The sequence below is a fragment of the Homarus americanus genome, unplaced genomic scaffold (assembly GCF_018991925.1).
Source record: "Homarus americanus isolate GMGI-L3 unplaced genomic scaffold, GMGI_Hamer_2.0 scaffold54332, whole genome shotgun sequence".
NCBI classification, from domain to species: Eukaryota; Metazoa; Arthropoda; class Malacostraca; order Decapoda; family Nephropidae; genus Homarus; species Homarus americanus.
Genome location: NW_024744014.1, coordinates 476,518 through 493,527, shown reverse-complemented (window position 1 = coordinate 493,527; position 17,010 = coordinate 476,518). Strand labels below are relative to the sequence as shown.

At 43.3% G+C, this 17,010-nt stretch overlaps 1 protein-coding gene across 2 annotated transcripts in view; it reads right to left on the bottom strand.

Moving 5' to 3' along the window:
• Nucleotides 1-9,677: 9,677 nt before the first annotated feature.
• The window catches only part of LOC121877606 (protein brambleberry-like), a 30,426-nt gene continuing 23,093 nt past the window's right edge, over nt 9,678-17,010 (bottom strand). For both annotated transcript variants that reach the window (XM_042383409.1, XM_042383408.1), the window contains exons 11-13: nt 15,021-15,150; nt 13,479-13,615; nt 9,678-11,713 (exon numbers count right to left, since the gene is read on the bottom strand). In XM_042383409.1, the coding sequence (XP_042239343.1) occupies nt 11,290-11,713; nt 13,479-13,615; nt 15,021-15,150 (691 nt within the window). In that variant the 3' untranslated portion in view covers nt 9,678-11,289. The remainder of the gene's footprint in view (nt 11,714-13,478; nt 13,616-15,020; nt 15,151-17,010) is intronic.

Here is a 17,010-nt window from a genome sequence, read left to right as displayed (position 1 = left end):
ATCAGAGTCCCGCACAACAAAAACATGCAGAAATGTGTCCTTACTCTGGATACCGTAAACAAACATCAAGGCACCAGTGAAGGGCGGCAGGTGAAGTCCGGCACCAAAACAGTGTGAGCTGAGAGTCTGGGGTTGACCTCAGAAAATCATGGTGATCTGAGGGTGAATGATTTATAAAACTCTTGGTGATTTAATTATTGAGGTAATTAACAACGATTATAAAAAAAAAGAAATCATTAACGTCTTTGTGTGAATCATTGGTATAAATATGAAATAAAAACCATCATGTATTATCCAAAAAATTCACGTAACCGTAAAAAAAAAATATTTCGACTAAACAAAAATAAAATATACATGAAATCTGTACAATAAACTCTTAATAAAAATCATTATTGTAAATATGAAACAAAATATATCACGCCTCATTAAAATGGTTCATATTAACACAAAATATAAATCTTCAACTCACATCAGAAATTATTTATGAGAACAGAAAGTGAAATTACATACAATTTCACAATACTTGAGAATGAATTTAAGTGACTCATTTCAGGTACGATACAATAAATGGCGGGGAAACTGCACCGAGACTTTATACTAATTAAAGGCGGTTTTTTGTCTCAAATTTAAATCAGTCAGTTAGCTAAATCAGTCAATAAGTAAAATCAGTCAATCATATAAATCAGCCAGTCAACTGAATCAGTCAATAAGTTAGATCAGTCAGTCTCCTCTATCTTATACCCGGCTTGAATAAGTGTTGTAAGTAGAAGAGCGAGTTAAGTGGTAGCAACAGTAAGGTAAGTGGTGGCAACAGTAAGGTAAGTGGTGGCAACAGTAAGGTAAGTAGTGGCAGCAGTAAGGTAAGTAGTGGCAGCAGTTAGGTAAGGGAAGTGGTGGTAGCAGTAAGGTAAGTGGTGGCAGCAATAAGGTAAGTGGTGGCAGCAGTAAGGAAGTGGTGGCAGCAGTAAGGTAAGTGGTGACAGCAGTAAGGTAAGTGGTGACACAGCAGTAAAGGTAAGGTGACAGCAGTAAGGTAAGTGGTGGCAGCAGAAGGTAAGTGGTGGCAGCAGTAAGGTAAGTGTGAGGGAAGTGGTGGTAGCAGTAAGGTAAGTGGTAGCAACAGTAAGGTAAGTGGTAGCAACAGTAAGGTAAGTGGTGGCAACAGTAAGGTAAGTACAGCAGAAGTGTGAGGGAAGTGGTGGTAGCAGTAAGGTAAGTGGTGGCAGCAGTAAAGTGTAAGGAAGTGGTGGCAGCAGTAAGGTAAGTGGTGGCAGTAGAAGAAGTGTACGGTAAGTGGTAGCAGCAGGGTAAGTGTAAGGAAGTGGTGACAGCAGTACGGTAAGTGGTGGCAGGTGTAAGGTAAGTGGTGGCAGCAGTAAAGTGTAAGGGAAGTGGTGGTAGCAGTAAGGTAAGTGGTGGCAGCAGTAAGGTAAGTGGTGGCAGCAGTAAAGTGTAAGGATAGTGGGTGGCAGTAGTAAGGTAAGTGGTGGCAGCAGGGTAAGTGGTGGCAGTAGTAAGAAGTGTACAGTAAGTGGTGGCAACAGCAGGGTAAGTGTAAGGTAAGTGGTGGCATCAGTAGGGTAAGAGTGAGGCAAGTGGTGGCAGCAGTAGGGTAAGAGTGAGGCGAGTGGTGGCAGCAGTAGGGTAAGAGTGAGGCAAGTGGTGGCAGGAGTAGGGGTAAAAGTGAGGCAAGTGGTGGCAGCAGTAGGGTAAGAGTGAGGCAAGTGGTGGCAACAGTGGGGTAAGAGTGAGGCGTGGTGGCAGCAGTAGGGTAAGAGTGAGGCAAGTGGTGAGCAGGAGTTGGGGAAGAGGAGGCAAGTGGTGGCAGGAGTAGGGTAAGAGGAGGCAAGTGGCAGCAGTAGGGTAAGAGGAGGCAAGTGGTGGCAGCAGTAGGGTAAGAGTGGAGGCAAGTGGTATAGGGTAAGAGTGAGGCAAGTGGTGGCAGCAGTAGGGTAAGAGTGGCGGCAAGTGGTGGCAGGACCGCCGGCAGCCTCTGGGGTGGTGCCGCCCAGATCATGCATACACAATGAGGCGCGCGCCGCTCCCAGCATTATTGCTCTCAAGTGTTTTCATGTTCGAATTCCGTCGACCAGACACCGACCTGCGCTTCCCGTTTCTTCTTTGTCCTTCAGCCCCTCCTTCCCCCCCTCCACCTGGCTGATAGAGCAGTTTATCTTCACTTCCCTACCACTAATCCCTCGTTTGAAGGTCTCTGATAGCGCTAAGTGAGGAAAAAACACGGGTGGTGTGGTGGGCGGGAGGTGGGCGGCTGATGGCCGTGTAGGGCGGGTGCGCGGGACGTTTCCTCTCAGTTTATCTCGACGATTGATGATGCCAATTTGGCCGCCATTATAGAAAACCGTCGACCCGGGACGACTTTACAGTGGCGGCCCCAACCCTGAATATTGGTCACCTTGTGTTGGTGGTGATGACTAGTGGTGATGGCTCCAACCCTGAATATTGGTCACCTTGTGTTGGTGGTGATGACTAGTGGTGATGGCTCCAACCCTGAATATTGGTCACCTTGTGTTGGTGGTGATGACTAGTGGTGATGGCAACCCTGAATATTCACCTTGTGTGTAACACCAACACCAACACACCAAACCCCGTGGTGAGCTCAACCTGAAATGGTGGTGGTGATGACTAGTGGTGACGGCTCCAACCCTGAATATTGGTCACCTTGTGTTGGTGGTGATGACGCTCCAACCCTGAATATTGGTCACCTTGTGTTGGTGGTGATGACGGCTCCAACCCTGAATATTGGTCACCTTGTGTTGGTGGTGATGACGGCCCCAACCCTGAATATTGGTCACCTTGTGTTGGTGGTGATGACTAGTGATGGTGATTTATGACCCTAAATATTGGTCATCTTATGCTACTGGTGATGATGACTCAATTGACTCATGACCCTGAAATTTGGCGATCTTGTGCTAGTGGTGATGACTGATGGTGATGACTAGTGGCGATGACTCATGACCGTGGTCACCTTGTGCTAGTGATGACTAAATACTGATCATCTTGTACTAGTGGTGATGACCGAATATAACAATGATGACCCAACGATAAATCCTAATCACCAGCTAATGATGAATATTAAAGGTGATGAATTAGAGTTGTGACTGGTGGTGATGAACAATGGTGATGATTTCTGCAGGTGATGAATAATGGTGATGGTGATGAATAACGATGACGTCAGGTTGTGGTGACTAATATTGACGAAAGTGACTAGTAACGACATTAGTAGATAAATAAACTAGAACCTAATAGTCGCCGGATCCCGATGAGATATTTGCTAGAGTAAGGGATGTAACGAAGAACTTACTATACCTTTGGCGAACTTGTTTAACCTCGTTGAAATCGGGTGTAGTACCAGAATCCCGGAGGATAGCGAATGTGATAACAATTTAAAAAAAAAAGGGAGATAGATCACTCTCCTCTAACTACAGTCCAATCAGTTTAACATCAATTGTGAGAAAATAACTGGAAGCAATAGTTACAATCTCAATTCGAAGTCACCTCGAGAAATACAAAATGATTAATGACTATCAGCAAGGCTTTACCAGAGGGCGTCATTCTTTTCAACAGTTTTCGAATCAATTGATTACGGACACGCTTTTGGTTGAGTTTACCTCGACTTTAGCAAAGACTGAGAGTCGCCTACAAAGAATAATACGGAAAGTTGAGGCTCATGGTACTGGAGAGGATATTCTAAATTGGATTGGGGCGTGGTTAAAGGACAGGAAACAGAGAGTCAGCATTAATGGCACTAATCTGGCAGGGATAACGTCACTAATGGAGTAATCCCAAGGCTCAGTACTTGGGCTGTTATTATTTATAATTATGTATATTAACTATATATACTGTACATAGGAGTTGACAGCAACATTAGATGCTGACGACGTAAAATAGGACGTGTAATTAAATCTGACGAGAACTCCAAAGAATTACAGGAATACCTAAACAAACTTTTTATAACCTGAAAAAATGGCATATGCAATTTTAATGTGGAAATGTAAAGTTCTAAGGTTGAAAAATGGAAAGTGAATCTAGAAATCAGATGAACAAAGTAGATAAGAGAAATCCAACTGTGAAAAGAAATAGGGGTAACGATAAGTAGAAATCAAAATCCAAGTCAGTAATGGGTATATGTTCGAAACAAGGCTAACAAGATACTAGGGTTCATACCAAGGAGTGTTATTAACAGGATAAACGTATGTGAGACCTCACTTGATTTGTGAGGCTCAGTTCTGGTCACAGTAATACAGAATGGATATCGAATCCCTAGAAAGCATTCAGAGGAGGATGACAAAGCTAATCCCGAGCATTCGGAACTGAGTATAGACAGAATAAATAACCTGAATATGCACTCCTTGGGTGACACAAGAGTGAGGGGCAATATGATCAAAGCGTATAAATGGATGTCAGGGTTAAATAAGGGTGATACAACAAAGATACTTACGCGTGATATACTGTAGGTAAACATTGGTTTGGAAACAAGATTTATGGATGAGTGGAAAACAAACACCATCATTACCTCGAACCCACGAGGATGCTTCAGATATAGGTTGAACAAACTATATGAGTGATAAAAGTATCATTCGTGAAATATCCTCAAGTACGAGTAAAAAAAAAAAGTACAGCACAGGATATCTAGTTTAAAATATACTACAATAGCAAAAATAAAAGCAGGTCCTCAAACATAATATCGATAAAAAAATAGTATATAATTAATTCCCTAAAGAACGAAACAACTACACATATGGCCAACAAACTTCTCATTAAGCTTCAACAACAGGCAGAAGCAGTTATGAACGCCCCTGGTAAACACTGTTAATACTTGTGACTCGTGCCTGACTTTATGAAGGGATACCTGATGAACTGACTGACCCTTGGTAAGTTAAATAATTCCCAATCAAGTTCTAGAAAGACGACCCTGAAATTTTTTTACTGCACATCTCCCCAACAGGTACCACCAAGGTGTAAACTTAATCATCAGGTGCAATAAGCTGGAGTGGTTAATCTTCATGTGATACGATACACCCACTCTATCATTTTAATTTCCTCATATAATAATATTTTAAAGGGTAACAAAGCTATAATACTGTAGTACTTTTCATAATTTCCCATCGTATAATACAATAATACTACCGAGGGAGGAACCTCACTCTCAGACACGGGGAGCCACCTGAAGATCAGACACTCCACCTTATTCTACGTAATGATTAAACACCCTGGCATTACCTGGGTTAGATTAGATTAGTGGTAGTTGGGTTGGATGTGGCACAATTAGGATAAGTTATGATAGTGTTAGGGAGGCTACTCTTCAGGTGAAATGAGGTGGGACCAATTTTCAGGTGGCCTCATTTGTGCCTGGTAGCGACACAACTCTCTTAATATAATATGAGGTGAGAGAGGAAGTGAAATCTCATACAATTCAATAAACAGGTTGAACATAGCAGCCCCCCAGTCTCCTGTCACCCTGGGAATAACTTGGCCTGAAATTATCAAAAGTAATGGAGGAGAAATTCTGAAGGTCGAACTCGACGTAACTCCTAAGCCTTGTTGAGTTTACATCCATGTACATGTCAAGCTTCAGCCAATTCCATTTCTATCGAGTTATCACGTTCAGTTGTGCACAGAAACACACACACACCGAGGGATCACCTGAAGATTAGCCCTTAGCCTATTTCACCGTAAGATTAGCCACCCTAACATTAACCTATCCCCAAAGTAACGTTAAGGTGGATATCCAATAGGTAACAGGCTGGGGGCCTAATCTTCAGTTGATCCCACAGAAGGCGAGAATTTCCAAGGCCACCATCAGAGGCGACGGGACTAAAAAAAATCCTCTTGACACCCGAGCCATTTATTTAAACAGGATAACTTTCACAAAAATGAAAACGGTTGGAACTATATATACCTTTATAAAAATATTCAGAGTATCTCTTAGTGTTTTCCCATTTTCTATGCCCAGTCGAGCGCAACAGCCTCAGATTCCTGGATCTGGATTCTCAAAGATTCACAAGTTGATTTTCTCCCCATGAGCGTAACTCTAAGAACGCCTCTACCTTACACACTCAACCTACGGCACAAATATGACGAATCTGGTAAAGATTAGGCACCCCCAGCTTATATCACCTGATGATTATACACCATACTGCTAACCTACCCTTATATCCAAAACTGCACCTAAAAACGCACGGGGAGACTCTTTCTTATATAAGGAGCGTTTTCCAGTTACAGGAAAACTTTAGCATTTGAATTTTTGAGACGGGTTACAGGTCCCCCCTTCAATACTACACAAGTGGCAAGAGCGGCTAATATTTCTAGCCCGGGCGTAAAAGTGGTTCCAACCATGTAATTGGAATCATTTTCCTCGCTCCAAAAAATCCCAACCACACCACTCATTCTATATTTTTCTTTTACGAGGACGTTTGAAGCAAAGCAAAGTGTTCATTTCTGCTTTTGTGTGCTGATATCGTGAAGCTGTAATGTCGCAGTAGCGCTACTTGCCGGGGTGGGTGAGGGCTGAGTAGGTGGGGTGAAGGATGCTGTGGAGGGGTGAGGGGTGGGGTGGCGCTACTTGTCGGGGTGGGTGAGGGCTGGAGCAGGTGGGGGTGAAGGATGCTGTGGGAGGGGTGGGTGGCTACTTGTAGGGGTGGGTGACGGCTGGGGTAGGGAGGGGTGAGGGCTGCTGCTGTGGGAGGGTGGGGGGGCTGCTGTGGGAGGATTGAGGGATAGGGTGGCGCTCTTGCCGGGGTGGGAGGGATGAGGGCTGGCGCTACTTGCCGGGGTGGAGGGATGAGGCTGGCGCTACTTGCCGGGGAGGTGAGGGCTGACGCTACTGCCGGGGTGGGTGAGGGAGGGTGTGGGTGAGGGTTGCTATGTGAGGGGTGAGGGCTGACGCTACTTGCCGGGGTGGAGGGGTGAGGGCTGACGTACTTGCCGGGTGAGGGCTGACGCTACTTGCCGGGGTGGGAGGGGTGACGCTACTTGCCGGGGTGGGAGGGGTGAGGGCTGACGCTACTTGCCGGGGTGGGTGAGGGTGGGGTAAGGCTGGAGGTGGAGGAGGGCTGCTGTGCGTGAGTGACGGCTGGGGTGAGGGCTGGGGAGGTGCTGTGGGTAATTGACGGCTGGGTGTAAGGGTTACTGTGGGAGTGGGGTGAGGGCTGTTGGGGTGAGGAGGGCTGTTGGTGGTGAGGAGGGCTGTTGGGGTTGAATGAGGGCTGCTGGGGTTGAGTGAGGGCTGCTGGGGTGAGTGAGGGCTGCTAGGGGAGTGAGGGCTGCTGGGGTGAGTAAGAGTTGGGGGGTGAGGTAGAGCTGCTGTGGATGAGTGACGGCTGGGGTGGGGTGAGGGCTGCTGGGGGTGGGTGAGGGCTACTGTGTGGGGTGAGGACTGCTGGGGGTAGGTGAGGGCTGCTGAGGGCGAGGAGGCTGCTGTAGTGGGTGAGGGTCACTAAGGGTTGCTGGAGGTGGGGTGAGTGCTACTGGGGTGAGTGAGGGTTGTTAGGGGCAGGTGAGGGCTGTTGGGTACACTGGGGGCTACTGTGTGGGTGAAGGCTGCTGGGTGGGTGGAGGGCTTCTGTGCTGGGGTGTGGGTGAGGGCTCTGTGCTGGGGTGTGGGTGAGGTCTGCGGGGTGTGGGTGAGGGCTCGCTGGGTGTGGGTGAGGGCTTGTGTGGGGTGTGGGTGAGGCTTGTGCTGGGGTGTGGGTGAGGGCCTGTGCTGGGGTGTGGGTGAGGGCTTCTGTGCTGGGGTGTGGGTGAGGGCTGCTGTGCTGGGGTGTGGGTGAGGGCTTCGTGCTGGGGTGTGGGTGAGGGCTTCTGCTGGGGTGTGGGTGAGGGCTCTGTGCTGGGGTGTGGGTGAGGCTTCTGTGCTGGGGTGTGGGTGAGGCTTGTGCTGGGGGTGGAGGGCTCGCTGGGGTGTGTGAGCCCGAGGGCTTTGTGCTGGGGTGTGGGTGAGGGCTTCGGCACGGGGTGGGTGAGGGCTTCTGTGCTGGGGTGTGGGTGAGGGCTTCTGTGTTGGGGTGTGGGTGAGGGCTCTGTGCTGGGGTGTGGGTGAGGGCTTCTGTGCTGGGGTACCCAAGGAGGGCTCTGTGCTGGGGTGTGAGGGCTCTGGCTGGGGTGTGGGGGAGGGCCCTGTGCTGGGGTGTGGGTGGAGGCTCTGTGCTGGGGTGTGGGTGAGGGCTCTGTGCTGGGGTGTGGGTGAGGGCTTGGCTGGGGGGTGGGTGAGGGCTTGTGCTGGGGTGTGGTGAGGGCTTCTGTGCTGGGGTGTGGGTGACGGGGTGGGTGAGGCTTCTGTGCTGGGGTGTGGGTGAGGTTTGTGCTGGGGTGTGGGTGAGGGCTTCGTGCTGGGGTGTGGGTGAGGGCTTCTGTGTGGGGTGGGTGAGGCTTCTGTGCTGGGGTCCCGGTGAGGGCTTCTGTGCTGGGGTGTGGGTGAGGGCTCTGTGCTGGGGTGTGGGCAGGGCTTCTGTGCTGGGGTGTGGGTGAGGGCTTCTGTGCTGGGGTGTGGGTGAGGCTTCTGTGCTGGGGTGTGTGAGGGCTTCAGCTGGGGTGTGGGTGAGGCTCTGTGCTGGGTGTGGGTGAGGCTCCTGTGCTGGGGTGTGGGTGAGGGCTTCTGTGCTGGGGTGGGTGAGCCTGCTGGAGGCTTCGTGCTGGGGTGTGGGTGAGGCTTCTGTGCTGGGGGTGTGGGGGGAGGGCTTCTGTGCTGGGGTGTGGGTGAGGGCTTGTGCTGGGGTGTGGGTGAGGGCTTCTGTGCTGGGGTGTAGACTATGAAGAACTCCCAAACAAAAATTAAAACTCAACAGCAGGTGAACTAGTGACGTCTAAAGGCATCACAATACAGTAATTTTTGTATTTGATATTAGTACAGGTAACATGAATGACTCTAGACTCCTAGAAATTTACAGAGCATTGATGTGATGAATTGTGAAGGTTAAGGATCACTTTGTATTCTTTATTAGCAAGTTTAGGTACAGTACTGTGCAAGTATGTAGGGATCTTTGTTTTCTTATCTTACCTCATTCTTGTAACTGTCCTTATTCATCTTTAATTACTCTCTATATCATTTGTCTCCTCTGGAAGTTTTTGTAGCCCTTGGTCCTCCCCACGCATTCACCCCCAGCAGTACGTACACTCACTGTAGTCCAACTTTTCCTCAGCTACCACCTTAACCCACTTTGCCATTTATAACCGATACACTTCTCACCCGTGTCCAATTCAGTGCTCACAATTATCATTCCAATGCCCGTTTCCTAATGATAAAATGGGTTGCTTAATACTGTACTTACCAAATCTTCATATATGTGACTAATGAGATGGATCTCCTTGCTTCTTACTATGCAATTTGAATTTTTACTGCACAGTTTATGTCTTGACAGGATAATGTTAATTACTGTACTATTCACTTCATGGCACTGCTGCCTTCACACCTGAGAAAAGAATTATTACTATTCATTCACGATATACTGAAAGATAGCATGATAAAATATACAACAATATAGTAGTGTGTATATCACAAAGATACAGTATCATTTATCATCACCCTTATCAAACCATTTTTGTCAAGTAGTAAGCCATCAATATAATTACTATACAGTATTGGTTAGTGTCCACAGAACTTTGGACTGATCACAGTTATACAGTACATCCGTCCTTTCTATAAAGTTATTGATTGAACATTTTAAGGAATGGAACTTTATTTAAGTACAAAAAGTACATTTATCTCCCCATCAAAATATAAAAAATAACAAAATTTTGTACATTTTTCAAAACAATGCAAAATGCTTCAGTTCTCACATCAGAAAAGAAGCAGATATCTGTTTTCACATCTGTAATTAACTTCTAGATATACAGGAAACAGTACACATGTTTGTAGTCAACAATGGAATGTAAAAACTCTTGTGGGAGAAACAGAGAAAGTGGGTCAATAAGAGTCTTCAAAAGAAATACTAAAACAAAAAAGAGTATATTCTGTAGTAGTGACTCGAGTCAATGTTGTGTTGTTGATGTATGGCAGACAACCAAGAACTCCAGTGTTGGTTGTTAAACATTTTTTTTTTATTACTACACACTGTAGTATTTTTTTACTCTTGCCTGCATATGCCTTCTCTGAATTTAATATTTTAAAACATTGTGACACTTGTAACTAAAGATAAACAGCAGCCTTTGGGTCATAAGATTTTAAAGTCTCTATAAAATAGATATGATCATTGGGATTTAGTACTGTTGCCCATAAAACCTCACTTTATACTTAAATCTATTGATAATAAAGGCAGTGATGTATTATTCATTATAATATGAACTATTAGCACAATAGAGAGACTAAAAGCCATACAGATCTAATGTACAGTGGAATGGAATTGTGTGGGAAGAATGTAATGATAATGAGGAAATGAACGAGATGAATGTCACGTCATGAGGGGACTACGTATGCGAGAGGCATATCATTAAACTAGGACAAGTAAAAGAAGTGTCATGATGTGGGAAAAATGAGTAAAGGGGGTAAGAGTTTTGGGTGCGAGTAGGACATCATGATGAGTTGGAGTGGTGTTGTGGTGAGGATATGCAGGAGTGGCTCCAGGATTTTATGGGGGCACGGATTTGGGTGAATATAAATAAAATCACAGGATAAAAGTCACATTTTTGGCAAGGATAAAATTCACATTTTTGGCGAAGAAAAGAGTCGCATTCCATTTAAATATCATTAATAAGTAGAGTAACTAAACTAAAAATATTCTAAGGTGTTAATTGGCAATACTGGACATGACTTCTACAGATTGACAACACAATATATCATGGGATTATAAGTACAATACTTTATATATTAAAAAAAAAACTACATCTTATTTAAACTACCTTAAAAGAAAAGGAACTGCAACAAATAAGAAAAACTGTGACTTCCAACTAATCAGTGTACATGTATATACATGTGTGTGTGTGTGTGTGTGTGTGTGTGTGTGTGTGTGTGTGTGTGTGTGTGTGTGTGTGTGCATGAGTGTATTTTCAGCTTTTGTCATGCCGGACACAAATATAAAATTTCTGGCTACACGCAACTGGCATTATGAGGGTTGCAGGCCTGTCCTGTATAATCAATACAGAAGCTCTCTGATTAAAAACCTACAAACTCTCCAGTTTCAAAAGGATAAAATTTACAAGAGGCAGTACTGTATAACCCTGACACACCAAAGATAAAGTAAGATGTTCTCCTTCATGATCTGTTGTAATAGTGCTACTTTATCGAGAACTTCTGTGGAGAGGTGGTAATTCTCTGCCATATACAGGTGTGCCCTCTCATGATCCTTTGCCACATACAGGTGTGCCCTCTCGTGATCCTTTGCCATATAAAGGTGTGCCCTCTCGTGATCCTTTGCCATATAAAGGTGTGCCCTCTTGTGATCCTTTGCCATATACAGGAGTGCCCTCTCGTGATCCTTTGCCATATACAGGAGTGCCCTCTCGTGATCCTTTGCCATATACAGGAGTGCCCTCTCGTGATCCTTTGCCATATACAGGAGTGCCCTCTCGTAATCTTCTGCCATATAAAGGTGTGACCTCTCGTGATCCTCTGCTATAGAAAGGTGTGCCCTCTCGTGAATTTCCCTCATGTCGATAGCAGAATAAATTTTCCCCTAGTGCAAAGTTTCGACACAACTGTCCATTTTTGCACAATGAAGAACAAAGCTTTCTAGGAGTCATGGTCCTGGATGAAGTAACACTGAAAAAGAGAGCCATATATATTCAGTGAAGTAAATTTGCAAATTGCCAACTTTAGAGTGACCACATACACATTACAGTTACCACATTTTACAGCATATAAGATGCACTTTTTTTTTAAAAAGGCTAAAAAAAAGTTAGCCTGCATCCTATTTTGTGAAGTTGCGGTCTCCTGTAAGGAATGAATCCCCCAGTTGCTGTCTCCAGTAGGCTAAATTCTAATTGACCCAACTCCAGAATTAAAAATAAGTTATTGTTACTTAAACAAATTATTATTATTATTAATTAATTAAAAATTTAAATAAAAGCTAGATGTATAACTACTGCACTGATGCTGATAACCTGAGACGATTAATATCTGTAATGGGCAGACACCCAACTCTTCAGAGGTAGCTAAGCAGTAACCATTTCTGAACTCTTACAAGCATTACAATTGATTAACACCATACCTTCAACATTTATTCTTAAATATACAAATAAAGATTTACAGAAAACTTTCTTTTCACATTTGCCTCTGTTAAGTTCACTGGCGGCATTGTAGCCAAGTCAAGTTTGACCCGTCACTGTAACCACCAGGCTACTAGGCCCCAAGCTGTGAGGTGTTATGGTTGTTTTTCATCTCATATTTTTTTGAAAATTCCAGCTTTAGGAACGATTTTCTGGGAAAATTTCAATTCCAGCTATTGGAGAGTTCCGAGTTCGAGGGATTCTGGCTAACGGAGATATTACTGTAGTATACAGTAGGAAAACAATGGTTAATATGAAAATGTAGTCATTCTATGTCTTTTGGAAATACAAGAGAACAACAACTTCAAGGAAGAGAAATGTGTACTGGTAGTTGCTTATCTACATAACCAACACCAAGACAATCTGAAACATAAGTCATGTTTGCCTGAACATACTCCTTATAGATCTAAACACACTGATGGAGTTTTCCTGTTCACAGATTACCATGATGTGAATCTCATGAACTTTTAGCTTCAGACATATCTGTGAAACAGCAAACTCATTTACCTTCGTGACTGTGAAAACAAACTCCTACAGAACAAACGTACACAGTCACAGCAGCCTTTCTTTGAAATATATATAAACTACAGCGGTATATTTCATCTAGGCAAGTTGTGAATACTGACAGATTATCATAATTATATCCCCTCATTCCTTTTTGTAAGTGCCTTCATGATACTTCCCAGGAACTGTCTCACACAGAGAAGATTTTACACAGCAATTAGTTTTCATTTCTGATAAAAGCACAACTTATACCAATATAAATCACTGGCAGACATTACAGAAAGGTGTATCACTGCTTCTAACTAACATCTCTGCACCACACTTTCATTTCAGAATTTTTCATTAAACTGTAATACAAAAACTTTAATTTAATACAGAATTAAAGTGTCATGATTATGGTATCTGGAGGATCAAAACAGAGGCATCGTGTCTTATTCCTACAAATATGTAATCTAATGTAGCTACTGTATAAAGAAAAAAAATACAACATACAGGTAGCATATATGAAAGAATAAAATAAACTAAGCCGAGAATCAATGGATACTCCTTCCACAAGATGGGGTAATATATTAGAAGGTGAATGTGCCAGTTTGAACTTTGTACAGAGTAATATCATATGCTAACAGCTCATTTATGATATACAACAGCAACATTAGGACAAATTTATGATATTCTTCCAGTCACCCAAATATAATAAAGCTATTTATTACTTTAATCTAATTAGTTTATCTACGTTATGCAAATTCATCCCATACCTGCTTGAAGCTGGAGGCTCTTTGACCGGGCTGCTGCTTGCTAGAACTTTACCATCAAGAGAAAGATTATGGTGCATCAGTGATGATGCAGGTCTGTGCACCTGGTCAAGCAGGTGATGCTGTACACTGGACGCAACCTGACAACAAGTAAAGTGAACCCTTGAAATCACGACTCTTATGAATACGTCCTACTTTTCTAAGTCATGAATATTTTACATTTCCATCACCACAGGCCTGACTAACTAATACAGACACCCCACCAATTAGGTACAGTACAGTTGCCAACAAAAGTTCTCCCACAGCCGTGCTACACAGGGCTGTGGGAGGAGTTTTGCTGGCACCTGTACATGGTCATTGTTTTTCCTGCAAAAGTCACAACAGTCAAGATTTTTGCAGATGGTGAAAATAACTTAACTAACAGTCAGGGCTTTTACACTTTTGTGTGAGACAGCCGTGATTACCTGATGACAACTCTCCATACTGCATGATTTCTTACAGTCTCTCTTGTCAGGTCCTTTACACGGTCATTTCTTACAGCCTCTCTCCAGGTCCATGTCATTCCTGGCCTACCTCTGCCTCTCTTCCCCTTCCCATTTAAGCTCATGCACATCTTGACTCAATTTGTTTCCTCCATTCTCTTCACATACCCAAACCATATCAGCCTGCCTCTAAGCATGATTTTGCCAATACAGTCCATACTCTCAATACTCAGTCACCTGCTTGGCTCTGAACAAGGCCTCCTATCTTTCAGTGGTACTGGATCTGCCCAAACGTAGCTCAGTCTGGAAGACTTGGGGTGGTCATGTCATGGTATACTCACCGCCCAGGGTTGCCAACTCGTACAAATTAAATGTCAGTTTGTCAAGTGTAATTTGCCATCTGTGGCTTCCACAAACTAGTACAGTAACACTTACAACAACTAATGGGTCCCAACAGCATTGGCAGCCCTATTGGTCTTGGAAGAAAGGAATAAGGAACTGATGTTTATTGTCAATACTTGATGTGTGAGGGGTAACATCATAAAGCTAAGATCAGCTGAGGTAATGCATAGTAACTGAGGGACCATGTCAATCTGGGTCAAGTATGTTAAGTATAACCCTTATCAAATATAACTGCATGTATGAAAGCCTTTATTTATAAATAAGTTCTTATATGCTTCTGATACATTTTCTAAACTAAGATTCTCTTTACCCATATTCATAAAAGAGGATGCCTCAATAAAGTAAGCACTTGGCCTGAGTCCCATGTGTCCTGATCATTGAAAATCCACAGTACTGTACATGGTAGTCATGTTTTTGCAACAGTAGCTCCCTATTTATCCAAGACATACATTATTCCATTTTAGTATATCAGCTGGAATACACACATCAAACCTCATCACATTAAAATACAAGAACTGAAAAAAAATGGCATATTCCTTGGTTCATTTTATCAATAACTGGAAACATGATCTTGACAAGTAACTCATAGCACAGTCCAGCCTCTGTATGTGAGGTATGGTCATGATAACAAATAAAACTTTACAAAATATCTCAAAGTTACCTTGTCTGTTGACTCAGAACAGCTCAAGAGATTAGTTGCACTACTCTGAAGATTGGTAACTTTGCTCTCCAGAACTTCATCCCCATGTAACTTACTTGAAGAGTTAAATATGCTTGCTCTACGCATGATCCTGGAAAGAAAACAAATACAGTACATAAATAAACAAGAACAGTGGATGCAATGCCCACCACTTGTCCTTAAGGCATTTTCCAGGACACCCTAATTTACTTTGCTGTGAATGGGTACCTAACCTTGTTATCAGGGTGAGTGAAGGCAGTCAAGTGCATTGTTGGACAAACTTCTCTTGTGTGTCCACACTACCCTTGAACTTCAAGGCTGTAGGACCCACTTTCATGTATGCAATGTATAATTCCTGAAATCTAAGTCACTGAGGTACAGTTTTTTTTTTTTTGGTATAGAGAGGCTTTTGGCAGTTGAGTTATATACTGTAAACTGATTACCCTTTAACTACTTTGCGCAAATAAAAAAAGAAACTATGAATTCCAATGCACTCTCTCACTACCCATCTCTTTTTCTATCAAACTACAATAAAACTCCTGAGTTCTGGAATAATAAAGCCACAGAGATGTCGTTACTTGGGCAGGATCCATTATTGGGACGTGCTTATCAGCAACAACGACACACCCGTTCAAAACAACAACCAACAAATTATACATTAAACTCATAATAAATTACTTCAAGTTTAATAATCATACTGTACTTAAGATATACTTTCAATAAATTTAAAGTTAATGGATTCTAGATCTAAAAGCTTCCCAGTCCCAACATACATATGTACGGTATGTGGCATGGATGGCCTCATGTAGTGTGAGATTAAGTTGGAGTATAGAATACAGTATACAGTACTATATACCTCTGGCAATGAAGTGGATATGTTCACAAAATCCACTTTTGTTTTTAGAAACTTCGTTATCATAGGCTGTATGTACCAATCGTAAACTGTCATGTTCAATGCATCATACCAAGGTTTCCTTAAAGTCTGTGCTGACATTGCAGACTCGGCATTCTTTTTAAAGACACCAGGCTCCAGAGATAAGGGCCCTTGATAATATCATGCACAGTAATGATATCAAACACAATTGTACGTTGGCAATTCCAAATTTCTGCATGATCTCGAGAACAAACCATTTATTATTGATCTTGACTAGCACTTCAACTTCATCTTTCACAGTAGGTACGTTTTGCTCTTTGGGGCCTTCCCCGAACCTGCACGCACCTGCTTGGGCATTGTTCTCCTAATGGGTGTTATTTATATCATTATATCACGAGAGGACAGGCATGTCTGCACCGAATGATTGCTACAAGTTAACCGAGTGTGGTGCAGCTGTGTTGTTGCGATGCAAGCTGGCAGGACCACATGGTCCACAGCAGTAACAAAAGACCCACAAGATATGCAAGATATTTTGTCAAATTTTAATATTTTTTCCAAGATTCATGTTGTTATTGGAATGTGTCATTACTCAGGAGTCCGGTACAGTAGTTAGGGGTTTAGGAGTCCGGTACAGTAGTTAGGGGTTTAGGAGTCCGGTACAGTAGTTAGGGGTTTAGGAGTCCGGTACAGTAGTTAGGGGTTTAGGAGTCCGGTACAGTAGTTAGGGGTTTAGGAGTCCGGTACAGTAGTTAGGGGTTTAGGAGTCCGGTACAGTAGTTAGGGGTTTAGGAGTCCGGTACAGTAGTTAGGGGTTTAGGAGTCCGGTACAGTAGTTAGGGGTTTAGGAGTCCGGTACAGTAGTTAGGGGTTTAGGAGTCCAGTACAGTAGTTAGGGGTTTAGGAGTCCAGTACAGTAGTTAGGAGTTTCTATATTTGAAAAGTTTATTCATTGTAATCCACAATCAGGTTACCTTTCTAATATCACAACTAATTTACATCACAATCATAATTTCAACATTAAAACTAAAGCTAAAGTGCTTGTATCTTTTTCCAAGGAATTATACATGTTGAGGTAGGTGAAGTTTTTCTTTTATGAAC